The sequence below is a fragment of the Mytilus trossulus genome, chromosome 10 (assembly GCF_036588685.1).
Source record: "Mytilus trossulus isolate FHL-02 chromosome 10, PNRI_Mtr1.1.1.hap1, whole genome shotgun sequence".
NCBI classification, from domain to species: Eukaryota; Metazoa; Mollusca; class Bivalvia; order Mytilida; family Mytilidae; genus Mytilus; species Mytilus trossulus.
The window spans coordinates 43,097,352-43,124,748 of record NC_086382.1 but is presented as its reverse complement, the minus strand read 5'-3'; the positions used below and the strand labels follow the sequence as shown (position 1 = coordinate 43,124,748).

At 32.0% G+C, this 27,397-nt stretch overlaps 2 protein-coding genes across 2 annotated transcripts in view; both read right to left on the bottom strand.

The window, feature by feature from the left end:
- Nucleotides 1-80: 80 nt before the first annotated feature.
- On the bottom strand, nucleotides 81-10,025 carry LOC134686265 (uncharacterized). The gene is made up of 3 exons (XM_063545936.1): nucleotides 9,798-10,025; nucleotides 2,046-2,189; nucleotides 81-482 (listed from the first exon to the last, which is right to left on the bottom strand). Exons 1-3 carry the CDS (start codon nucleotides 10,000-10,002, stop codon nucleotides 259-261), a joined length of 573 nt encoding a protein of 190 aa, XP_063402006.1. The 5' UTR covers nucleotides 10,003-10,025; the 3' UTR covers nucleotides 81-258.
- Nucleotides 10,026-15,924: 5,899 nt separating this feature from the next.
- The window catches only part of LOC134686264 (uncharacterized), a 30,491-nt gene continuing 19,018 nt past the window's right edge, over nucleotides 15,925-27,397 (bottom strand). The window contains exons 2-4 of the mRNA XM_063545935.1: nucleotides 19,225-19,428; nucleotides 17,078-17,221; nucleotides 15,925-16,471 (exon numbers count right to left, since the gene is read on the bottom strand). Coding sequence (XP_063402005.1) covers nucleotides 16,269-16,471; nucleotides 17,078-17,221; nucleotides 19,225-19,411 — 534 coding nt within the window. The 5' untranslated portion in view covers nucleotides 19,412-19,428 and the 3' untranslated portion in view covers nucleotides 15,925-16,268. The remainder of the gene's footprint in view (nucleotides 16,472-17,077; nucleotides 17,222-19,224; nucleotides 19,429-27,397) is intronic.

Genomic DNA, 27,397 nt, shown 5'->3' with positions numbered 1-27,397 from the left:
AACTATACAACAAAATATATATTTACTACTACATGTATATAATACATGATAGTCAAATAGACATAAAAAAAGATACACACTTCAATTAACATACAAAATCTTTCTTATAGATGAATTATTCGCAATTTACATCAATTTTGTCCCCCACAATAGGTTAGATCAACACAATTTTGGGCGTTCTCAATAAAATCACTACAATATTGTTGATATAGCAGTAGATCAACCACTTTACTAAAAAGACCAATTTGTATTCGTGTTTCAGAACTTGATATTGTTAATTGCATTTGCATCAACACGATTTTTAGTATTCTTTTTGGGTTTTATAAGTTCTATAATTAGGACGATATCGACCAAAGCAGCAAGACACATTCCTGATATGCATAATGCAAATGAGTACCCATAAGATAATTCTCCATATGGTTCTGTTATGATGTCATCATTATTCTTCACAAATAAGACAGTTCCTATGAGAATAAACACCACTGAAAGAGATAAATAATTCATATTCAAGCCATAAAACTAAATTCTCATTTTAAAAATTAATGCACAAAAAGCTAGTATGATATGACTGTAACACGAGAGGCGAAATATACCATTGAACATTCAAACTAAAAAGTCGGAAATATAATGACCACAGCATGACTAAAATAGAAAAAGACGAACATATAAGCAATAGTACACAAAACACAACATTGAAAACTTAAGACTCAGCAACACGAGCCCTACCAAAAACTGGGTGTGAAATGAGGTGCTAGGGAAAGGTCAGCAGATTTTGATCCACATGTGGCACCCTTCGTGTTACTCAAGTTACAAAGGCGGTTATAAGTCTTATTCGGCAGGTTACATTTGGGAAAAAGATACAAACAACGACAACCACTGAATTGCAAACTCTCCTGACTTGTATATCTCAATATTAAATTTCACTGACATTATCATGTGCTGAGAATTTGCGACCTAACCATGGACTAAAAATAATGATGGCATTACATTGGAGAAAATAAAACGCCTTGGAACTTAAACTATCTCTCAAATTTACAAATCTAACTAACTTATAGTAACGTAATGATATAGTAAAATTTGCATTTGTAAAACACAAAATATTAATTCAAGTAAAATTTGCAATTGCAAAACACAAAATATTAATTCAATTTATCATATTATATATATAGTGTATCCGCTTACAACCAATTTATACTAATACAAGAAAAAGACTGATATAGATGTATTGTTTCCTCAAATGTTTTTTGTTGTCGTTGGCACTGCCAGCAAATTGAGAAAATATATAAAGATATACATGATATAGACGTTAAACATACATTTACACTATAGAAAATGATATTAATATAATATAAAAGGTGGTCGGTAGTTCCATTACTAGTAAATATAAAAGAAATACTATATCCTTTGTTAAATTATGTATCAGTGTCATTGTGTTTATTTTCTCTTAGCTTGTTACCTATTCTGACATCCGACTCTGACATCGGCCTCGGAATTCTTAGGCATGAAATACCTTTGAAGACTTGGGGAATAACGACTAAATTTAAAATCCAAAATTATTGAGAACATCTTCAGGAAAAGGTTGACCGATATGATTAGTTCAAGGAAAAATGTCAATTCAAGACTATTTTCTTTCTCACAAAACCGTCATTCCGAAAACGATTTTTTTTTAATTGCACCGAATATAAATATACAATTGTATTACTAAAACAAATTGCTTCTATCGCTGAGAAAGCATCAAAATTCTTCAAATCAAGCATTCTTTCGATATCAGGACACAATAAATAAATCGTCGCATATAGGCAGTAAAATTGATAAGCATAAGGCGTGACAACGAAACATATCATGTTAACGTACTCTTGCGGTTGTATGTTACGAACTCATTCTGATTTAAAATACATAATAACAAATGACGATATATATCAACCGATCGAAATCCCCCTATCACAGACCCCCAAAAAATACATTTCAGTCTGTATGTGTAAGCCCTTACCTGACAGTCTGTATATTAAATAAATGAGTGTTTTTAAAACATAACTAAAACTTACCTGCAGAGAAAACAACTAAGGGAGTAATAATTCGCAAAACTTTGTTTTCAGGGAACTTAAACAATCTCAATCCAACGCAAGCGATCGATACTATGAGAGCACTGAATCCAAATGCATTCATGACAAGACACATTTTATACCAATCTGAAAGGATAAGTATGAAATGAGAAAAAACGAGAAAATTCCTTCTCAGAATACATTGTACGTAGATAAAATAGTTATAACTTGTTTATCTATTGATACTTAGTACTGGCTTCTACAAACGATGGATGAGATAAATCAATCTTAATATCATAAAAATAAAAAGGTACATGTATCTTGTTTTGTTAGGATTAACTGAGAGTATGTTGTAGTTATTATTTAGCTTAAATTAACACGAATAATATTAACACCATGAAAAGAAATGATCAACTTTCAAAAGTGTTATCGTCCTGAAATATGTTACGAACACATTCTATAAAAATGTATTAAAACGCATATTTTTGGAATGACAAAATGGTATATGGATATTGATCCTTCAATTGAAAGCCAATTTAAATATTTCTATCTAAATGATTATTAAATTTTCATCATACAGCTAACTAGTACTTCCGCAAGAAATCAGGACATTCAGTGTATGAACTACCCTTTCAATTAAATCACTGTACCTTCAAAACTTACTAAATCATGATGTGTGGATAAATTTGTTTACATGTATCATATACTTAGACTAAATAACACTTAAATTTTACTGTGTGATAAGTATAGATTATTACATGGCATTTTTCATATCAAACCCTTTATCGGCCCAAGGTTGTGATATCAGCCCAAGAGCCGCAGGCTCGAGGGCTGATCTCATGAACGAGGGCCGATAAAGGGTCTGATATGAAAAATGACATGTAATTATCTTTTTATCATATACTTCAGCAGAAGATATACAGACAAGAACTATTAAAATTTAATTTTGTTTGCTTTACACTTTCAGAAAATATTTACAGACAACCAAAACAAATTCTTTACTTTAATTGTTTTATTGATATAACAAGCATTCTATTCGTTTTGTCATGTTCTTCAATAATATTGTCAACTCATTTATGTCTTTCAAACCAGGTTTACCATAATTAATTTTTGTTCCTCAACAATTTTGGGAAAAGTCTTATCACTAGCCGTTTTCCGCGTTTTGTTGTCGTTTTCAATCAAATTTCCGGAAATGCACGAAGTTGCATGTGATAAACGTCACGGAAATTAACGGAAAGGCATGTGATAACATTCCGGAAGCAGTCAATAAAGGTACCTTTATCAGCCCGCTATGGAAATTCTTAAGAATCTGGTCAATAAACCTAGTAATCCTTTCATAGCCTTTTGATATTTTAAAATGTTATTGAACTGTAAATTTTTCGTAATATTTTATACAAGTATATGATAATAGCATTTAATTAACGTAAATTCCATATTTTTCGAATTGGTGCTTACCGGGCTGATATGAAAAGTTTATCATATACTTGTATAAAATATCACTAAAATTTTACAGTTCAATAACATTTGAAAATATCAACAGGCTATGAAAGGATTACTAGGTTTATTGACCAGATTTTAAGAATTTCCATAGCGGGCTGATAAAGGTACCTTTATTGACTGCTTCCGGAATGTTATCACATGCCTTTCCGTTAATTTCCGTGACGTTTATCACATGCAACTTCGTGCATTTCCGGAAATTTGATTGAAAAAACAGAACGCGGAAAACGGCACTGAGTGATAAGACTTTTCCCAAAATAGTTGAGGAGCAAAAATAAATTCAGTTAAACTTGTTTTGAAAGACTGAAATGAGGTGACAATATTATTGAAGAACATAAAAAAAAAAAAAAATGCTTTTTTTTTTATCAATTTTTTTTATCAATAAAACAATTAAAGTAAAGAATTTGTTTTGGTTGTCTGTAAATATTTTCTGAAAGTGCAAAGACAAACAAAATTAAATTTTAATAGTTCTTGTCTCTATATCTTCTGCTGAAGAATATGATAAAAAGATAATTACATGTCATTTTTCATATCAGACCCTTTATCGGCCCTCGTTCATGATATCAGCCCTCGAGCCTGCGGCTCTTGGGCTGATATCACAACCTTGGGCCGATAAAGGGTTTGATATGAAAAATGCCATGTAATAATCTATACTTATCATATGCTTCGAGTGTTAGCACATGCCTGTCCGTAACGTTATCGCATGGCATTCCGGTGATACTCGGCAAATACCGGAAAAAACACCGCAATGCAACGTTTTCAGTGAAAAACATCAATTTACAAAGAAGTGTACAAAATAATATTTGGATACTTGGATAAATTGTGTGAAATAATCAGAAAAAAAGAAAACTAACAAATTGTTAAATAAATGCATTTTAAAAAAAGGTTCCAACACAATTTAGAAAGTTGCTTAAAAAAAGTTAACTTCCAAATAGTGTTCATTATGTATATTGTTGATGTATTTCTTTTGTCGATTCGTCCATATTAAAATATTTGTCTTCTATGTTGAGGCATATGATAGAAAAATTTCATATCGAATGAACTAAATTATGAGTCCGACGTCGGTGAACTGCACTCTTTCAACTTCTATTTGGTAACCGCGTAAAAGGATCAATTATGATTCCAGCGGTTATTATTCTCTATTGTTGAAGCATTATGATAAAAAGATCATAACATGTCATTTTTCATATCGCATGTATTATCAGCCCTCGAGCCATGCGGCTCTTGGGCTGATATTGAACCTAGGGCTGATAATACATGCGATATGAAAAATGTCATGTAATAATCTGATAATATTGAAATTCTGAGAGGAGTTCATGAATAGAAAAAGGAGCATTACTGTGTAACAGTTGTTTGCTGTAATGAGTGATCTTTCTTATCTTGTTGTTTTGTTTCCTGCTTTTAGAGTAAACACACATTTACAATAACAAGATTCAGAGTTTGAAAACAAAAAGTAACTGTAAAGGCGTTTTAATTAAAACATTATATGTAATGCAATTTACCCTAGCATTGATTTAACAAAACAAAAATCATTTATAATAAAAAATAATTTGTTAGAACGGGCAAGCGTTTCGTGTTTACAACAATCAATCAACAATCTTGTGCGTCGTTCGGTTCAAACAGTTTAGTTATACATAAATGAAAATCAATATTCTAAAATTTTGTGTCAAATTTAAAAAAAAAAAAAGGCCATGGCTGCAGTAGATAAACTTTAGTGTGATAAATGCCTTCTAAGTGTTCACAACAGTAAAATGTAAAACAAAAAATCACGCATGTTACAGGTGTTGTCAATGAATTATTGTCGATTTTCAAAGATCGCGATACCCTCGGGTATAATGCGTATATTGACAGCGACATCGACTCAGTGGTTGTATAATTTTATCATCGATACCAGACTTATAATTTGGTACACTAGACCTATAGTTTGGAACACCAGACCCGCATTTCGCTCAAGAAGACCAAATAAGAACGCGCACAAATCACAACAGTAAGAAGGAACAATAAAGCACGAAGAAAATGAACCGTAGCAACCGAACCAATTAAAAAGTTGTAATGAAACAGCTAAAGTGGTATATACACGTTGTAGCACAAACATAGTGTATTAAGATAGCAATTGTTTAAATTCTAAATGTATGAATGATAGTTCATGTTAACTCAAGAATACTGACTTTTTGGATCAAAGTAAATTTGTATTTAAGCCGTCGTATCGATCCTTAGTTCTTTTATATTCCTCCAGGCATACCAGTCATATTGTTTGGTACGGCAGAAGTGTATTTCGTCTCTATAAGACTTGTAAGTATTCATTTGCTTGAGGCCGTGCAGTTTAAAGGCCGAAGATAGAAGAGCATTAAACCCGATAGTGGTTGCTGCAAATATGGTTACGGTAATAAAACCCTGGTGTTAAAAGTATTTGTGTTTCAAATATTGCAACATTTTATAAACAGTAAATTTACATAATTATATCAATGACATTTCAAGTTATCACAAACATTGCTGACTACTGAGCGCTGGTACATTTTGTTAAACATGTACCCTGGAGAAAAAACGTCTAACAACAGCAGCAACGAACAAGTGGTTGTAAAAACGTATCAGGGATTCCAGACTTATAATTTGATATTCTACACCATCGTTTCGTATACAAGATAAAATTGAGAAAGGAAATGGTTAATATGTCAAAGCGACAACCACCCGACCATAGAGCAAACAACAGCCGAAGGCAACCAATGGGTCTTCAATGTAGCGAGAATTCCCGCACCCGTAGGTGTCCTTCAGCTGGCCCCTAAAATATGCATAATAGTACAGTGATAATGGACGTCATACTAAACTCCGAATTATACACAAGAAACTAAAATTTAAAATCATACAAGACTAACAAAGGCCAGAGGCTCCTGACTTGGGACAGGCGCAAAATTGCGGCGGGGTTAAACATGTTTATGAGATCTCAACCCTCCCCCTATACCTCTAGCCAATGTAGAAAAGTAAGGAATAACAATACGCACATTAAAATTCAGTTCAAGAGAAGTCCGAGTCCGAAGATACGGGTTTAGTTAGTTCAGTTAGCACAATATTCTTCAGTTTAGGCACTTAACATAAATAAACAAGTCATGTGTAACGAAAAGAAGTTAGATATTCGTTATCACAGACGTCACAAACGCACAAAGAAAATGGGAAAAGGGGTTGCACTTTAATAGCATTGACTGAACCTCGATTTTTTAACAGACCAATAACATGAATAAATGTGTGGTCTTTAAATAAAAATAGATCTAAAAGATTACAGGTGAAGACAGTATAATGAGTATTGACACTCTATTAAAAAAAATTATATATTTCTACATATTTTTTCTAGGGGAGTGTCAATATCATGTACATCAATTAAAAATCCATCAAATCCATCAAAGCTTCGGGTTTTTACAACTAATAAAATATCTTCCCATTAAACATCGAAATTAATGGTTGCTTTTGCAAAGTTGATAAAACACATACCGTATAACATGTATAGTCGGCATTAAAAGAGCCCAACATAAAAAATGTCAAACAATTCAAAGGATAAATCTTATGGCCAAATTTATAACAAAACTATTTACAAAAATATCATATGCCAGACTTTTTTTAATTTAGATAAGTGCGGAAGTTTTCTCGTTTGAATTGTTTTACATAGTCATATCGGAGCCGACTATGCGGTATGGGCTTTGCTCATTGTTGAAAGCCGTACCGTGACCTATAAGTACCGATTATCAGGTTATCTGCATGTTGATATCGTAAAATATCAGCTGCAAGACATAATATGAAGCTTTTTGTCGAGTGAGCGTAGCGAACGAGATCAAAAAGCTTTCATATAATGTCAAGCAGCTGATATTTTACAATATCAATATGCAGATAATCTGATAATCGATTTATCGGGCTATATTTGCGTGTTTCGGAAGTGTTTTCTTTGTTTCGCCAGCACAAACATTTGACTTGAAAAGTTCGGGTCAAAGTTATTAACGTCGGTTCAAACATTATGACGTCGCTGATATGTCCGGGTCAAAGTTATTAAGGCCGGGTCAACGTATTTGACGTCACAAAGACATGATAGAGCTGAACAGAGTGATATAGACAGAGGGACGACCGATAATTGTTTATGTCTGTGTCATTTTGGTCTCTTGTGGACAGTTGTCTCATTGGCAATAATACCAAATCTTCTTCTTTATATTGAACAAACAAAAACAACGTGATTGGTATAGACACATACAGAATGGTGCGGATTAAAATAAGTTGGTGATTGTTGTGTGTACCCTTAGACTGCATGCTACTTAAGTACAAGTAATTTTGATGTGCAGTTCTAAAGATGCATATCAAATGTACAGCTGCAAATGTGTATACAAACTGTCCATCTGTAAAACTATTTATAAACTGTGGGTTGCTATTGTATTACACATGATGCAGTGGTATAATATATATATAAGACAATATATGAAAAAGTCGATTTTTTGGCAATAAGAAAAAACAAAAACAAATGTCTTTAAACCCGATATTTCAATAGCACAAATCGAAGAACACACATTTGGGATCTAGGAACTGTTGTCTGTAATTCAAACAATTGTTTAATAAGGAAATAATGGCAATTTTAAAAATGGTACAAAAAAATCCAGTTCTTTCCTGTTACCAAAGGGAATCAATTTTAAAAAGTTTCTAATGGGAATAAGGAATAAGTTTAAGACATTATTTGTGGTTTACTAGTATATCCTGCAATAGTTTATCAAATGCCAATTATTGATTTTAACATTTGCAATACAAAAGGTTTAGAAATATACTTAAATATAGTTCGGTATGTCGGTAACATGAAAGAATCTTGAGTAACAGGACAACGGTAACAGGACAGAGTTGGTAACAGAAAGGATTTTTCTGCTTTATTTTAAAGTTTAAGAAAAATACATCATTTTAGATTGGTCACAATTGGAAGATAACAGCAAACAATGTCATTTAGTCTTTGAAACTGTATTTGCAAGATGAAAAATCTGCCTAGGTAATGAAAAATTCTAAAATAAATTCTTTTCTGTTACTATCTACTATACTTAAATTGCGCAATGTTCTCTGCTGTTATCAAAAGCAAAAACCCTTTTTTGTTATTCAATATACTGTATATTATTTTGAAATTTATTTGATATGGTGGTGATAACTTATATTAAATGAAATGGTTGACATATAGTAGATTAACTCTTCGATTCTTCAGTGAAAATGTCTTTAATATCCTTCCTGTTACTAATTGTTGTTATGCTGTTACTTTTTATCAGGTAACATGACAGAACGTAACAGAAAGGAATTACGCGATAGTTTTTGTCCTTTTTATCACATTAAATGTAAGTGTATTTTCTGTGTCCTATAACTTTTAAAAAGATGATATAAAAACACAGTTAATATTGTGGTGCACACTTAAAAATATTCTCAGAAAGTGGAAGAAAAGGCTATAACAGGATGGAACACCAATAAGTATTTTTCTATAAATTCTTACCTTGGATGGGCTTGAATGTTCAAACCTGGCCACATTTTCAACTATTTTTTTGTTACTAATGCATTCAGGAAATGATGCTCTTCACAATACATAATGGGAAAATAACTATTGGTCTTGTAAACGTTTCCACAGGTAAAACAACTCAGTGGTAACAGGAGGGAAATCACCTCTGGGGACAATTTTTTTTTGTCTTAAAATTTGCAAAATTTTATTACATGCTATAGTTATAATATAATAAGACAAATTAAGGGCAAGTTTATTATATAATTTATCATATATGTGAGAATCGGACGGCTGTTTAATTAATTTGGATATTATTTGAATGATTTAGTTTTCCAAAAAACACAGGGGACAACATAATTTTAGGGGGGGGGGGTTGAACATTCAAATTACAATGTTTTATTGGAAGAAATATAAGAATGAGTGTTTAATTGTCAGGGGTTGGTGCATTATATAATTTAGTTTATACTGAAACTTGAAATTTTCAAAAAAGATGGTTGAATAAAATAATAATTGCTGGTGAAGTTGGGGACATGGAAAATCGACTTTTTCAGATAGTGTCTCATATATAAAGACTATAAATATATCAAGCTTTTATACAGATTTAATAGTGTGCAGTTACAGATTTCATTTTAATAATTTTGACATCTTGGTCTGTAAAGGTGCATAAAATAAATAGAGAAATAAAGATACTTCACAGGAAACATTGGTAAATACTAATACTGATAGTTTAAAAAAAGGAAAGTTGTAATAAAGTTACATATTACCATGTTCTGCATATATTTGTATGTTAAAGCATTCTTTAACAAGAGCGTCAGATTCACAGCGTGTCCATAATCCGCTGTTTACTTTCTGATTAGAATACTCTATCGTGAAGTAGAACGAAGTTGCATTTCCAAAAATGTATAACACAAATGCTATGATAATCATCACAAGAGCTGGTGGTAAATTCTCTTCTATTTCATTTTCCATGTTTTAGGGAAGAAACTTCTAAGGGAAACCTGAGACATAAAATCTTAATTGTTTGAATTAATTGTAGTTATTTTTCTCGGAATACATACACATATCATGTATATTATAAAAAAAAACAATTCTCAATATCTTAAAATTATATTATCGTGGGAATACATATTCATAGGTTCATGTATATTATAAAAAAAATCTCAATATCTTAAAATTTCATAAATATAAGGATGTGTGGTATAATTAAAACTGAGACAACAGAACTAATGATAAGGATGTGAACATTTAAAAAGAACTATACAGACTTAGTCAGAAATCCATGTTTTTCTTGTTTGAATTGGTACATACAATAGCCATTTTAGGGCCCCTTTATAGCATGTTGTTCGGTTTGAGCCAAGGCTCCATATTGAAGACCAAATGTTGACATATAATAGTTGAATTGTTATACATTACATTGTGACTTGGGCGGGAAGTTGTCTCATTGGCACTCATGCCACATCTGCTTATTGATATTGTGCCAGCCAAAAAGGACCAAGCTTTGACACAACTTTTTGCATAGTTAAACAACCTTATTAATACTATTTCAATAAACAAAAAATTGATATGGCACAAAACTAACAATGTCAAACACTTAATTGCATTTTCCCGACATAGGAAAATGTACATATAAAATATTGGGTTTTACCTGAATCTTTACATGGAACAATGACATGCATAACAAACGCAAAATATCGATCTTAGAAGACTTGCAATTTTTAAAGCTAATTCAAACCCCTATTTCAATTTCAGAAATAAAATCCCCAAACGGCCTTGGTAAATAAACTTCAGAATATTCATAATCATTTGCTTTGCCCCCCAAGAAAGTATCGACAGGATATAGGCCCATCACTCATAATACCTTGTTCACAATGCTTTCTGAGTTTGTTTTATTCAACTATCAAGGATACACTAAGTTGTTAGTATATAAAGAAAACGTTTTAAGGATGTACTTAGGTGAGGTTTTTGAATTCGTGTCAAACTTTCGGACTTTTGGTGTTTATCCATACAAAACAAGGTAAAATATTTGCCCCATAACACCCATCTATTTTTTCATATAAGACTAAATAGCTCATGAAAGGTCATTTACCAAAATTTAAGAAGATTCTTAATTTTCTTTCTTTTGTTTTGGGACCCAAATAATACCAATGCAAACATAAGGTAAAAGTCCGAATCAGCCTTTTCCCGCCATATTTTAAATTTTAAATATCTCGAAAAGGAGTTCCATGACCTAAAAATATGTTTTGCTTATTTATATCCTTAAAGAATACTCTACCAGTTTTATGAATCAATTTTAAATTCTTGATTTATTAATTTTCACCTTACCTCACCTAAGTACATGATAAGATAAGTTTACATAATGAGTTTTTTTCAAAGTAAAATTAACGTATTTGGAGCTCGCTCAACAATGTCGTATTGAAAATGTGCTATTTATGTTAATATAAGAGTTATACCTGCACAGCAAAATGTTCAAAGACAATAATTGTGTTTAAGAAAGAATTTAGTAATCATTTTGATCAATATCCCTAATTCGTCTAAAATGAGTAAAAAAATTTGCGTAAACAAACATATATCTGTGAAGTGATATTGATCACGTTTCTATTTTTCATCAAGTGAATGAGCTTACCCATTTGTGTTGATTTGAAAGGAAGAATATCATAGATTTAAAGTGAAAAAAACTATAGAGTTATTTAATGTATGCAAAGAACTAGAACTTAGTGTCATGAGAGAAAACCCGATCTTCGACAGGGAAACTAAGAGTCGTAGCTAATTATGTTTGGAGCGTACCTACTACGTGCTGGATTCTAACTCACCTCACTGCTGATCGGCTTTTGGTATAGTGGTTGACAACGACCACTGAAATACCTTTATTTTAATGTTACAATTTTATTCTAACTACTAAAATCACGAAAATTATTTGCATCATAGTAATATTAAATATCAAATTGTGAATTTGCCTACCTTAATATTGTACTTGCAAACCTTGTAAGTAAAGATGTTCTAAAGGTTTTCAAAACTTCACATTCCTCTTTGTGTGTCAATTTTAAAATCATAATTATAAATACATTAAATGGAAAAATAATTAAGTCAACCTTAATTTCCGCTTCAATAATTTCTTTGTTTATGGTTATTTGTTAGAAGTAATTGTATTTATGAATACACAATAACAACACAAAATGCTTTGTTATTAACACATTTGCACTGATCATTTAATCTAAAGTTAGATCATACCGTGCTTTTATAATAAGGAATATGTTGTAAAGGACAACACCGACGACACAGTTGTAACACTAGTACATGAGCATCGCACAACACATGGTTTATTTTCAATCTACCAGTTTGGCTGTCCCTCTGGTATTTTTCGTCCCTTGTTATGGTTCCTACAATATTGTGGCTTCTTAAACTTAACATAAGTACATGTGAATTTAAATAAATATATTCATGCATATAATGCATGCAGTACATGTTTAATTTAATATATTTCTGTTCTACTACAATTTCATCATAAATAAAAGATATGGGTATATATTAACAATACAGTGACCGAAAGGCAAAATATCAAGTTTACATCACGAGGGAAACATTCAGTCTTTATAAAAAAAAACCTATGCATAAAAAATAAATGAAAAAAAAACACAAAAAAACACAAAAAAAAAAAAAAAAAAAAAAAAATAACACATATATCGAACTGTATGAATATTTAGAACGGAAAGTGTTTTATAAATATACAAAATCAAAATATCAAACAAATCAAACGAATGGAAAACTGTCAATTTCCTGGCACATTCATTTCTTTCTCCTCTCTCTAGAAAATGAACTATAAGTTAGTTATTGGAGATATGTTTCCGTTTAAATTATTCATTACTTCGATTTTCTACAGAGAGGAGTAGAATTAACACATCTCCAATAACTAACTTATCGTTTAAATACAAGATAATTAAGTAAAACAATAAAATAAACCAGTCATTGATCTAAATTTTTGAAAGTTTTATATTAAATATTCTTATAAATCGTTTTTACACTAAAGCAAATTGATAATTGTACGAAAACAAGAAAATATTTAATACAGTTTGAGTAACATATTGAAATGGTTCTATTCCCGCCATACAGTGGATTTCGGATGTCAATCGCTCCATCGAGAAGAAATGTTGGTAGATAGACCGTCCTAAATCTTTCATTAGAAAATATTTGACGTACAGAATAGATAAGTATTCAATGTGTATGAAGTCAAAGATAACTACTTCTGACAGCATTGTATATAAATTATATATCATGAACACCCTGTCAAATAGACAGGTCTTTTAATTACTTGTAAATATCGCCAAAACAACTACAAGCTTAAACTTGATTAGAATACAACTAGAGCATAGTTTATTAGCCCTTACACTAAATGAAATGTGTTTTTTGTGATTAGTTGAAAGAAGATGCAACACTCTTTTACTGTATATATTTCCTGTGTCTGTAGTTTCAAATTTAATGAACGTAATCTATGTTTAACCATTAATTTTTTACACTAGGGATCTTGTAACCAAATATTCAAAGCTTTTTTAATTATGTTATATATACAAAGATTTTTTGTACTTCTGATATCCTATCCCATTGGCATGATGATATTGTTTATAATACACGTTTACCAACTAACTAGTCGGGTTGTTGTCTTTTTGACACATTCTTTATTTCAAATCTCAATTTTTTAACAGTAGGAAAAACTTCTTGCTCTACATCCTATCGTTCAAAGGATTTGTATGTCGACATTGCATACATTATGTCATATGCAGACTGTTTATACCATAATTTATTTACTGATCTTTGCAATAAACAATTCTAAAAGGTTTTCATAATAGCTTTGTCAACGCACCCGGTCTTGCTTTCTTCCGAGTTCATGTGATTCTCTCCATATTTTCAACTTTTTTTACTTTTTTTTACTATATATTCTCTACTTCGAACATTAATATACGTAGGCAGTACATGTTAAATTAAACATGGTTTTATAGCTGGCATAACTTCTCAATTTTAATATAAAGTTGCATTGACAATAATGTATGAACAAAACAAACAGACATGTAGCAATTATGAATACAACAGTGAACATTGTGTAAAAATCTGAATCACTACTAAAAAGAGATATCAAAGTAAAGAATCTTCGTTTGTTTAAGTGTTTCCATATTTGTATATAGTATGCCTTTTGGGGTTTCTTTGTTACATATGGCGTGGCTTTGCAGTTAAACTCCCGTCATTATGTTATTGTGCTATAGTAAAGTTTTGTTTTCTTATCTTTTATTCTTGCTAATGTGCGTTGTCTATAAGCCATTTTGTGTTTCTTTGTTACTTAAAAAGTAAAATCACTAAAATACTGAACTCAGAGGAAAATCAATTCGGAAAGTCCATAATCACATGGCAAAATCAAGTAACAAAACGCATCAAAAACGAATGGACAAGAACTGTCATATTCCTGACTTGGTACAGGCATTTTCAAATGTGCTTTTCAAATTGTTTGTTTCTACAGTGATTAAGATTATAACACAAGACTGACTGCGGTACCCATATCTTTCACAATTATACCATTTTATTTATTTATTTATGTTTGTTTTTTTCACACATCGTTGTCAATATGATGGAATTTCATGAGACTGTCATTAAAGTGAGAGGTTAAAACTAGCTATAATACCAGGTTAAATCCACCATTTTATATACAAAGAAGTCTTAAAGTCATATGAAACGAGTTTCTTGTTCTTTAAATGTTGTCAATATTATTGATTCAAAGCATGAGTGATAAGTGATAATCAACATAGATCAAATGACGCACGTGAAAAAAAAGTTGATGATAGGGTCATCACATTTTCTTTTATTTCCATGCGGTTCTGTTTGTTATATAAACAAATATAGTTTTTTAACAGTTGTATCATATTTATTTGTATTTAATATTTGCTTTATGAAACAGTTACTACCATAAAACTTCCAGTGTGCGTTTGTATGCATTCTTACATCCTGTTTCCCCCTCTTGCACTTTCTATTTGTTCTCTGTGTTAAGGTCACTCCATACCGGCTACGATGAATAAGTTTTAGGGCAATCAATAATTCAATGGCAGTACATTTGAAAAGATTTTGATTATAAAAAAAGATTTACTTTTCAGGAAGGTTCTTGTTTATCATACTTCGTCTTGTTGTGTGTTTGTTTTTCTACATTGGCTAGAGGTATTTGGGGGAGAGTCTCAATTCATAAAGCATATTTAATCCCATGGTTTGTCTTGCGCCTGTGTTAAGTCAGGACCCACTAGCCTTTTATTAAAATAGCGTTTTTTTATTTGGTTCATTTATATGTTTGGAAGTTTCTTGTGACGTCCATTTTTCCATGTATTAGCAGACAGCACAAGCCCGCCTCCGAATGCAGGATATTCAGGATGTGTTGAACAGAAATGTGTGACCATTGGCCTTTTTCTTATCTCGGATGGTGTTTTTGTCTCACGTTCCATTCTTTATTTCAAGTATATAAAACATTCGCAACTTTTCTTTCAGATATGAAGTTTCACATGACGTTAGCTGTAATACCACAAGGTTATTGTACGTCACATCTCGTTGCATATAAGAAAGGGTCGAACAAATATTTCTTAGAATTTGACAGTTGTCGGAAATTATTCCTACGTTTCATTACAATTAAAAATATCAATAAGTCTTGGGTGTTTCAAAGCATTTTTTTATTTAGCGGTTTTTTTTCAGAGTATTTAGGAAACTTGAGGTTACATTGTTACTGAATCTTCTGCATAGGGTGAACAGGGAGAAAAATGTATTTTTTAACTTCGAGTAATGGACAGTTTGTTATATGCAATGTAATTCTATGCGCAATTTCGTCTATAGTACTGGGCAGAATAAAACTTTGCTCATGCCAAGTATTTCTTTATTTGAAACAAAGATAAAATCTGCACAATTCTTTGGAAAGTGCAAATTTAACAAAGATATATTTGGGGAAAACAATGACGGCATCACCTTTAATACAGTACTAGTAGTCAAACATAGATATATTTCTATGGATGACATAAATGTAAACGTGAAAGTTAATATGAAAAATTCTTTATCTCTTATTTCATTACCTTCATTTATGTCAGGGTTTTTCTCACTATACAGAGATAGACATTTGAAGTAATCAGTGTACAATTTATATGTTTTTTTTTTAAATAAATGTCAAGTTTACAACTATTTTGTTAAGTTTGAATATTTTATAATAGATTTTGGTTTTAGTCTTATTTTTTCTGAACACCAATACGACTTTCAGTGTTCTTCTTTGCCATTAAGAGGTCGTAAATCAGGATAATGTCTACCAAAGCAGCAAAACACATTCCAAGTATGCATAGTGCAAACGAGAAACCATAATTAAAGGATTTTCCACCTGTGACGTCATCTATATTTCTGTAATATAAAACCAGTCCTGTGAGAATAAACGCAACTGAAAAAAGAAAAACATGAATCAGAATTCAGATAATATTTTACAGTTTTTTCAGAGAAAAAATTCACCACCTGTGCTTACTTTTTAAATATTTGTGAACAACCTTTTTCCAGTAATTTGTTCACATATTTGTCGGTAGTTGATATTCTCACCTAGAATATCTGATAAAATAATCGTCGCAAAATAATGTTCAGACTTCTACAAAAGGAAAATAAATAAGGTATGATACTATCTGCAAATTGCTAATAAGAGTGAACTATCATGAATTGCGTTCCTTTTGAAAGTGAAATTCTCGTTTAGTCGTTTATACAACATACATGTTGGATTTGTTATTTATCCATAATTGGATACACTTTTTTCAAGCTATTTTAGGAAACAGTGAATGTCTTTCAACTTTGCACTTGTTTGTTTTATAACTATTTTGATATGAGCGTCACTAAATTATAAACCTGGTACCTTTGATAACTATTTGACCTCGACGCAGAACAGTTAAAAGCTTTATTTTTTAACCACATGTCATTCCAGATCTTAAATTCTCATTAATGATGATAACTTGAAGTATGCAACAGTTTAGTATAGTGTATTTTAAACATAGTTTAGACTCACCAGTTGAGAATGTAGCCACGATAGTGCAAATTCGTAATATTTTATGTTCAGGTAGCTTGAACAATCTCATTGCAACACAAATTGTCGATGCTAAGATATTAATTAGTCCCAGTATACTCATGCCTCTACAAATTTTAAACCAATCTGGAAAAAAAATGTTTGTATCAAAACAAATATTTATTTGTGTTTACGTTTTTTAAGGTGGTACCATACACTACAGGGATATAACTCTGTAAAATCAGCTAAACGTTTTAATTACATTGTGTTGTAAAGGGAATATAAGCTTCTCAATTATCAACATTGGTGTTTCTGAAACTGCTATTTAACCAGTGTAATTTTTGTGACAAAACGGATGGTTCAAAATTTTAGATTTTTTTCATTGTTTTGTTACAGGATCAAAGTAAATATTTTGTCAAAATTTTATGAAAATTAAACGAGTCAAATCAATTTTAGTGAAAGTGTTAGGTATTACCTTAAGTTAAATTGAACCTGTGAGCGTCAGTTTAACTTAAGATGTAATAACGCCATTGTTTTCCCCTGTGAGTCTTTAAAACAAATGTGTCTATTTTATCATTGTTTCAGAAACAAAAATAATTGGCGTGAGTTAAATTTCATCCTGTATCAAAGGAAAAATTCCATCCATTTCAGTGCCTTTAAGAATGGTGCTTGGACAAAAACCCTAGATATTTGTATATATGACTCAAAACTTTTTCGATTGAATAAAATGCAGGATTAATATCCTACAACTGTCAATTGCAACTGAATATTCCGTTCGACCCTTTTTTGTTTGCAATTTGGTGTGACGTACTATTATCTAGTGAAAAATATGTATTACACTTAAATCCATAAAATTGTAAAGTTACCCCCCCCCCTTCCCCCTTTTTCGCGATACTGATGTCAAAATCTAAATATCCATTTGTTCTTATGTATGGGGTACATCCCTTTACATGCAGTTATTATAATAGGCTTATATGCATTAATATATACACTAGCAATGACCAATCATCAAGCGTGAAGTAAAGCACAACTGAAATGAACTGTTTGGAAGAGACGAGAGTCCAATGCCAAAAGTCAGTTCAGAGATTCACCAGGTTAATGAAAGTCAGAAAAATCAATGCCGGACAAATGAATGATTGAGGTTGCATGACAATTCCAAGATTAAAGTTGATAATTTCAGGATTAAAGTTGGAAATTCCCAGATTAATGTTGAAAATCCAAGATTAAAATCGACAATTTAAAAAACGTATAGCCCTAATACGCCTCTGTATTGAATTTCATATAAAATGCTATATGTGAGCAAACCACAGAAACGATGTAAAGTTTATAAATAAATTGTAGAAAAAACAAGCTAAAGGTCAAAAATGATGCGATTTCGACTTCGCTGATGCAATGATTTAATGAATCCTTTAAAAAATATATAGATCAGAATTTGGGAGTTTGGAAATATAAATATACTTGAATGGCCAAAATATTCTACGCCAAATGCTTGGAATTTACCCCCAATACTATGCTGTAAATTGTCAAATGGTGCATTTCAGAAGTATACGTCTGAATGGAAGAAATGAGAGAAAACTCAAATATCAGATTTTTACATTGTATTGCTTCTTTTGTTACAATAAATAATATTTTATCGAATTTAAGAAAAAATAAAATCTAAAAGGTAATAATTGTACCTTATATTTATGTTCAGATATGTTTTGTTTTTTTATTTACAAATGTTTAAATTATATGCCTACATTGTCCTTTTGGAGTATTGACTGCATTTCAATTTTATACGAAGGACGTCGATAACAATAATTATGTCGTATCTGAATGGCAATCCAACGTTTCCAACGTAATATTTGTTCTATGAATAATTTTCCTCATGTACATATTTTAAATCTCGGGCAGCAATGCATCTTCGAGATGTTTATAATTTTTGAGTTTGAACAACAACAAAAAACAAATTCAGAACCTTAACATCCACATAGTGGGCCATGATACTGTGAATTATACATGAAGTAAATATTGAAAAAAATAGCTCAACCACGATATAAATGATAGGAAAATGACGTACTTCTGTAATTAATAATTAATGTACTTTTTTTTTTTACTTTGTTGATAAATTGTAAAAACACATAATAAAGATTACTAATAGAATAACAAACCTTTGTCCGTATAATTTTCTAAGTCCATGCAGAATTGGGGTCTACCTTTATCGTAACAACATCGTTTCCATAACCCGTTATGGAATTCGTCAACCTTAATGAAGGAATGAGTCGAAACACCAATTATATATAGCAGCGAAGCTAAAACCAGTATCAAAAAAGATGCTGATAATCTTGCCTCCCCCATTTTTACAAAAACCAAGCCTGAAAAGCAATATGTACTTTTTTAATAAATAATATAATCTAACAATTCAATTTTTAAATGACCTTGTATCCTATCTATTTGTTCAAACTTACTATGCGAGGCAGTTGACCAAAGCATTTAGAGCAAATCCAGTAGGGATTGATATTGTTTATCAGGTCAAGATCTATCTGCTCTAAAATTTTCAGATAAAGTGGACAACTGGTTGTTAGAGTGCTGCCCCTGATTTGGTAAAGGAAATTTTGCTGTTTTTTGTTATCATCTTGAATAGTATAATAGATAGAGATAAACAGTAAACAGCAACAATTTACAGCAAAGTAAGATCTAAAAATAAGTCAAGATGACCAAAATTGTCGATTGACCCCCTAAGGAGTTATTGCCCTTTATAGTTTGTAAATTTTTACTAACATTTTCCACTGAAACCAATCATTATAGATAGGGATAATTGTACACAGCAAGAATCTTCAGTAAAGTGAGATCTACAAAGATATCACCATCACCAAAAACACAATTTTGTCATTATTCCATCTGTGTTCTTTGTTGAAGATTCACATAGACCAAGGTGAGCGACACAGGCTCTTTAGAGACTCTAGTTTTTTCTCGCAAACTAAATTTGCCGGACTATTTATTTTAAAACCTATACATACTTGTATGTTATTGTTCAATGTAAAAATCCTGCAATACAATTTTTTTCATTAACTGTGTAAGCTCTCCATCCAGTGTATCATAACAGAACAAAAAATATCGGCTCTAAAAGCATCTTGTCAAATCCAAAACACACTTTAATATATTGGTCAATAAAATGTATCAGACTACATTAGAAATAATGAAACCCCCGACGTATTGAAAGTATTACCCATGTCCGTTCCGACCGTTCCATTTGCCCTTCTGTAGAGTGTGTCCGACTGTATACACTTTACGTTTTACCACAAACAAACAGCAAATCGAATGTGGGTGGTGTTATTTTTACCGTTTTTGAGTTATGCCCCTTTATAAATAAAACAGTTGCAGTTTTATTATATACACGGTCCCGAAATGACAAATAAAACACAATTTAAAAATTCAAAAAATTCAAAAAAAAATAGGAAAAACAGCAATAAACGACAACCAATGAATTACAGGCTCCTGACTCGGGATAAGCATATACATTATGTTGTTATGTTAAACGTTACCGGGGTGCAACAGCTCAAACAATCACTTGAAAATCCCCAATCAAATGGCAAAATCCATAGCTCAAAGACAACAAATTAATGGATAACAATTTACAGTTATTTTCCTGAAGTGGTACAGGCATTTTTTTATTTAGAAAATTGTGGATTGAACCTGGTTAATAGCGCTAAATCTCGCACTTGTACGGCAGTCGCATCAAATTCCATAATATTGACAATAGTGGGGCGGCTAAGTAGAGAAATTTGACAAAATCATGCAAATTTTGATACAAGCAAGGGATTTGGCATAGACGTTCATACGGAAGTACTTTATCACATAACAGGGGTAGCCAACAACTTTTCGATTTTTTTTCACGGCGGCCATCTTGAATTTAAAATTGACATCATTTTGCTCAATCTTTGAGATTGAAAAACTGTCCTAACCATTTTCAACGCTATATATGTCATGCAAACTATTTGAAAAACAATAAAATGATATGATCATATGTCAAACAGACAACGATTGTAAAACAAATATCAACACTTCCGGTTTGGGTCGAACGAGTTCGTACATTCGAGTAAAATAAAAGTGGTATAAATATACGATAACATGTCCGTTTGATAAATCGGTAATTTTGTTAGACATGCTGGAGGATTGATCAGTGTAATAATCTACGATATTTTCCGATGTGTTTCGTTTTTACAGCTACACGAACACAATGTTGTACAGGTCAAGCCAGCTTTGTAACACTTAAATCTATCAGAACAAGTTTGTTTTGCAGCCACTTTTTAGTAACTCCTGGCATGATGCTGCTAATTGTGTCCAATAAGGAATCCACATTCCATCTACGTCCTCCTTAACCCATCCCCAATCACCAGGACTAGGTAGAAGTTGATTTTGTATGACTGCCTGTCCCCATACATGACCACCTTGGTATTTAGCTCGTTTGGTATGCTCAAGCAGTGTAGCTCTGGTTGGTGGAACGGGGTCATACTGTCCTTGTTTCCGTACAAACAGTTCAAGTCTGGATTCGTTGATGTCAAATGTTGTTGTAGTTCTGTCGTACATAACCACATCAAATGCCTCTATGAAATCAATATCAGCGTCATTGACCGATACAGATTGCTTACTTAATCGTTCAAAAACCTCGGTTACATCATCAAATATTTCCCACGTATGCCATGCCGAATTCTTCCCCTTTCCATGAAAAGCGAAGACTGTGTAACTTCCAGTAAATGCATGAAAAAATGGCAAAGCTTCTGATTTACGACCAAGAGCATGATTAATTTCTTAAATCGGAAGCCATCTCAGGTCTTTTTCCTTTCAAAAGGCAAGCCAAAAGATTTTCTACTTGAAGAGTTTTGAAAAGAGATACCGCCAAAACCATAACATCAGTGTCTGAGCTGATTATCAGTGAAAACTTACACCCTTTTCAGCTGCACTTTTGATATATAAAATCCTTGTGTCTGCTTCTTCGTGATAACACGGACTGAGATCATCATGGTCATCATCTGAATTTATCAAAACAATTTCGCCTTTTGTCACAAAAATAATTTTGTTAGATTGAATCGAGCAAATTTTGTCGGCAAGGAAATAAAACATTTCCGTTTTGTTTTTGTCCATTCGAACGAAGCTTGACCATGCTTTTGGAGTCTTACTGGTGTCGAAAATTTTCCTCCTTGATCCAGCACCCCTTGCTTTACGAGTTTGTGCTTTTAGACTGTTTTCTATGTAAATATCATAGATAACATCTACTCTGGCATGTTTTAAAGTAAGGTGGATAATGTACGATAAAATCACATCTTTTGCGTATTCATCAAAAGTGTATGTTCCACGCGTTAGTCTTGAATTGACCATAGCCGCACCATCAACAACTATTATGTCTGTCTGAGGTTCTTCTCTTGTAAAATCTCCCTTAGCGTCTAGGATTTTCATTAGCTTTGATTTGACGCCAATAATGATTTTTCCACTTTGAGATAAAGATGGATGAAATTTCTGATTTTCGTGGCTGAAAAACTCTTCAAAGTCGCATTGTATGCTTTGACAGGATATGAAAACAAACTGCAATCTTCTCGGGCGAGGTCAAGCTTGCTCTTTGTTTCACATGAACTTTTCTTTGGTTCACGACTGAACATCATAAATATTTTTTTCTTGATAGGCTCATAATTGCTTGCCGTGTTCTGCATTCTGTTTCTGGAGTCAGCATACTGATTGCATCCAATTTGTTTAATTTGTGACATGTTCCCTGTGCCTGCTAGTAAAATATCTTTACTGTCTATCTTGTACATATCTTCTGAATCCTCAAGAAATGGATTTCCATAATCATTCATGACAAACAGATATGCCGGTCCCATGAAAAAATGATTTTGATGTTGTTTAGTTTGGGTTGTGATCTATATTGTCGACTGCAACTGTGGTAAACACTTTGCCCTTTAATGGAGGCGGGCATACCACATCTTCATTTGAATAACGTGCAAAAACATCTTCACCTAGTTGAGTTGATATTTCAGTAACCGATCGTAAGAAGTTACTGTACAGAACCCATGTTGGAATAATAATTATAATCACAAGCAAACGCTATATCTTTTTCAAACATCAAAAGTACATATCTGCCCCTTGTGTGTGCTTCTAATTCTGGCATCTTGTGCAATTGCTTGTTCTTGAGTCGAGTAGAATGTACTTGTACAGGAGAAGAACCAAGCTGTGCCAATCTTTCCTCGGACAGATGTGCCAGGCCTGCTAATCGAAACACAACCGACTCTTCAGAGTTTCTTTTAGTTTCAAAAATGTATGTGACCAGCTCAGCCAATGCAGTTTCTTTTACTATAGTTTCCTCCTGTGTGCAACTACTTTCGATCCCTGTTTGTCTCTTATTTGATATCTCTCTGTTATATACAGCTGCGAGACAAGACAGCTGATACTTCATCTCTTGTACTATAACATCACCACTACTCAGCTTTGCCAACAGTTGTTTATCCTGAAAAGCTGTTGCACAATCCACTAGTCGCTGGTTTAGTTTCATTGGCATTGCCTCTCTTAAGACAAATAATGGTGACTCTTGATCATAAATGACACATTTATGCACATTTTCAACTGGATTTTGTTGTTGATCTTTAGAACGAGGATTACACCTAAAAAGTTTAGGAGACGTACAATCACTAGAACTTCCAGATGGTATCGGTAACATATTGCGTTTCTCGGCTCCGTCAAGTTTAGTATTATTGAACTTTATCCTACACAAATTATGGTACTTGGCATTTTCTTTTTTCATTGTGATTTCAATACCCTCTCAGTGGTTTAATCGGCGAATATCAAGAGGGATAGGGAGGGCATTTGATTCATTAAAAAGAGGGATATTTTTGCCTAACATTGTATATCCTTCGTCTGACGATTTCAGTAGGTCTGTTGTGACCTCCTGACACAAACAATATTTTGTCAATCAGTTTCCCAACTATTTGCTGAAGAAGCTGATAAGCATTTCAAAACCTAAGTAACTATTATATAAACAAAAGTAATCAACAATGAACTTAAAGAACAATAACGCAAATCTTACCTGAGCAATATATAAATGCAACAGCAAAAAAGAACCGAGTGAAACTAATCAAGTATTAGAGAAGTGCACGAAGAGTGTGTGTCTGTAACTTGAATACATTTATCCAACATAGATAAACGTCATAGGTAAAATTCTAGAAATTGTATAAATTTCAAGATTACTTTTCTACTTATGTTATTTGATGTATTAACAACATTATTATCATAGAATTGTGTCAGCAATAGAGATAGAATTCCTTCAAATCAATATCCGATCAGAATTGCAAGTTAAACTTCGTAACTAAAAATATGAACGGTTGATAGACAAGTACCGAGCCACGTCTTAAAACATTGAGAACACGCACTCTCAAAAAGATTAACTAGAATAAAATTGCGCCCTCTTTTGGCATATAACCTATCGAACCTAATGTAGCAATCGAAGATTAGTCGAAGATTTGTGGAATATAACGACTGACATTATTCGGGTTATAAACCAGTCATATTCAGAATATGAAAAAAAATCAGGCGTGGGTTATCGACCGAGATTGACCGAAAGTAATACTTTATCTTTATATAACAACGATTTACTCCATTTTGTAACATTTTGGATACAATACAAGCATAACGGGCCATAATTATGATGTCTTTTTCCTGTGAAGACGTCATTTCAAAAATCCAAGATGGCCGCCATGATCGGGTGATTTTTTTTCGTGGCTACCCCCCTTATATGATTACATACACCTAAAGGCATGTTCTTACAAAGTTTAATGCTTTTATCCTGCAATTGGGTGTCCTACTATACAGATACAGCCCTACAGATATCGCTAAGCTGTATCTGTATACTATACAGATATTGTTTAAAAGCTCCGCCCACTGCCGGACTGAGTATTGTTTGAACCTGTGTGACCTCAGCATGTGTATTCAAGTGGCATTCCAATGACGATGACAATTGTCGATTTCAAAACTCGAATGTATATGATTGTGTTACAAAATCAACCATGTCAGTTTCAGCATGCATGTTTAGTAAATGTCAAGTCTGAAGCGTAGGACAACTCGTACACTTCTGTTTCAAATTTTACAATGTTTTGTTAATAATTGTTTTACTGTTGAAATTAGTTGTTATGTTAAAAAAGATATTTATTCACCTTGAGCGATGTATTATTATTGAACATTCGAGATACTTTTTTGCGAACCCATCTTTAGCGTAATGTGTGATTTTGATATTACTACGCGGGCCTCAAGGGATTACAAATCGAAAATAAATGCTAAATATGTAAGTTTTTGTGTTTTTTTTTAAACACAAACAATTTACAGAATTAATTGCAGGATAAAGACAATAACTGTTTAGTGTCTTTAAATATCAGCTGTATTTGCACTCGGCTCGAAACAGCTCGCTAAAAGCTCGCATACACCTTGTTTCCTAGCCTCGTACAAATACAGTTGATATTTAAAGACACTAAACAGTTATTGTCTATGTATCACCATTTGCATGATTTTTGTGGTAAGCTGCTTAACTACAACAGTATGTTAACAAAACAAAAAGACATAACGGGTAAAAAGTCAAAATTAGGGGAACAGCAGTCAATCAACATTGTTTTATAATCTTAACCACAATAAAAAAAAAATAACAACCTCATTCATTACTTTCTTATTTTTTTATATTATGTATGTACTAGTATGTCAAATCCACCCATAAAGGATTGAAAGGTGTTAAGTACTGGGACCTTAAGGTTAGATAAACACTAACTCTGACGTAGAATCGTGTTTTTATTATTATTTTATCTATTATTAATTTTAAATTAGAACTTAGCTTTCTAAAAAAGTTCAAACTTTCATATTTAAAAATCCACCGGGCTCAAAAATGTTTTGCTACTTCATGTTATTATAAACCTGGTATATAGTTCAATTTGGTAGGTCACAATCATGAAAAGGGGCTGGGTTGTAGTAAAGACGTATGGTATATAGAATCATATTCAAAACAGTGTGGTCCTGGCCATTGATTGACGACCTAAATTATCCCATTGACTGGGACAGATTAGGTGAACGTTGTGTCACTTTGGGCGAGAGAACCAAAATAGGATTCAGATATTCAATTAAATAAATACCTAATTTCAATTGTTCGTTTGTTCTTTTTATCTATCTAATTGTAATGAATTATCAATAACAATTTGTAAAACTAAAAATAAAGATTGTTTCAATTTAACCAATATGATCAATTACCATGTAAGGTCAGCTTGTACTGGACCGTATGCGTATACTCAGACGGTCCGACCTTACGCGTATGGTCGGACCGTATGAGTATACGTATACGGTCCGGACCGTACGTGTACGGTCCGAACACTGGACACTTTTAATTTGCAAAACACTCATTTGCAAATCCGCCGCCGCCTCAAACAAAAGCTACAATATCATGTATATAACCAAAATGTGTGGAATTACATGGGATTCAATAATTTCATTGGTTTTCTACTGTTTCTTTCATATTTATTTTGCAATTTGAATTATAAAAACATGGGATTTTCAATATCCCATGGGACAGGGCAAAATCCCATGGGATTGACCATTATCCCATGGGATTTTGGTTAAATCCCATGGGATTTTATTTGGTCCCATGGGATAATTGTAGTCCCATGGGATATTTGTTGTCCCATGGGACAAAAAAAATCCCATGGGATTTTCAATATCCCATGGGACAAAATAAAATCCTATGGGATTAAAATTATAATTATATATATATAAATATAAAGTTATGTGTATGTTACAATGAATGCTGTTTGGTAGTAAAATGTTTTAAATGTATACAAGTTATTTTTAATATATTTTTTATATACATATATATATTTTTTTTTTCATTTTGTCACATACATGTTTTTTATTTGTTTATATGACAATAAAGATTAATCTTATTTTGGAATGTATAATAATATTTACAGTCAAAGAATAAAGTCCTTTCACTGAAACAAAATGATGAAATGTCTAAATAAATGAAAAAATATTGTTTTGAAATCTTTGTCTTGTTTATTCTTTTATGAAAAATAGAACTGAAAAAATATTTTATATATATATAATATTTTTATTCTGACTGAATAGTTTACTCTTTTCATGAGGTAAGATTTTCTTTGTTATAGTTTCATTGCAATACTTGTATAATTTGAATTATATATACTTTTGTGGTGTACATAATAGTATGCTTATATTTTCAAATTTATAATATAAACACTTTTTGTTAAAGTTTTTGTTTTCTTTATTCACAACTTGCTATGTACAATTATTCGGTCTACTATATAAGAG

Excerpts from the sequence above, each read along its gene's own strand:
- LOC134686265 (XM_063545936.1), bottom strand. The coding sequence starts at position 10,002 with ATGGAAAATGAAATAGAAGAGAATTTACCACCAGCTCTTGTGATGATT. Across the intron at positions 2,190-9,797 it reads ACAAATATATGCAGAACATG|ATTGGTATAAAATGTGTCTT; the intron begins GTAATATGTAAC and ends TTATCCTTTCAG. Across the intron at positions 483-2,045 it reads CTTAGTTGTTTTCTCTGCAG|TGGTGTTTATTCTCATAGGA; the intron begins GTAAGTTTTAGT and ends TATCTCTTTCAG.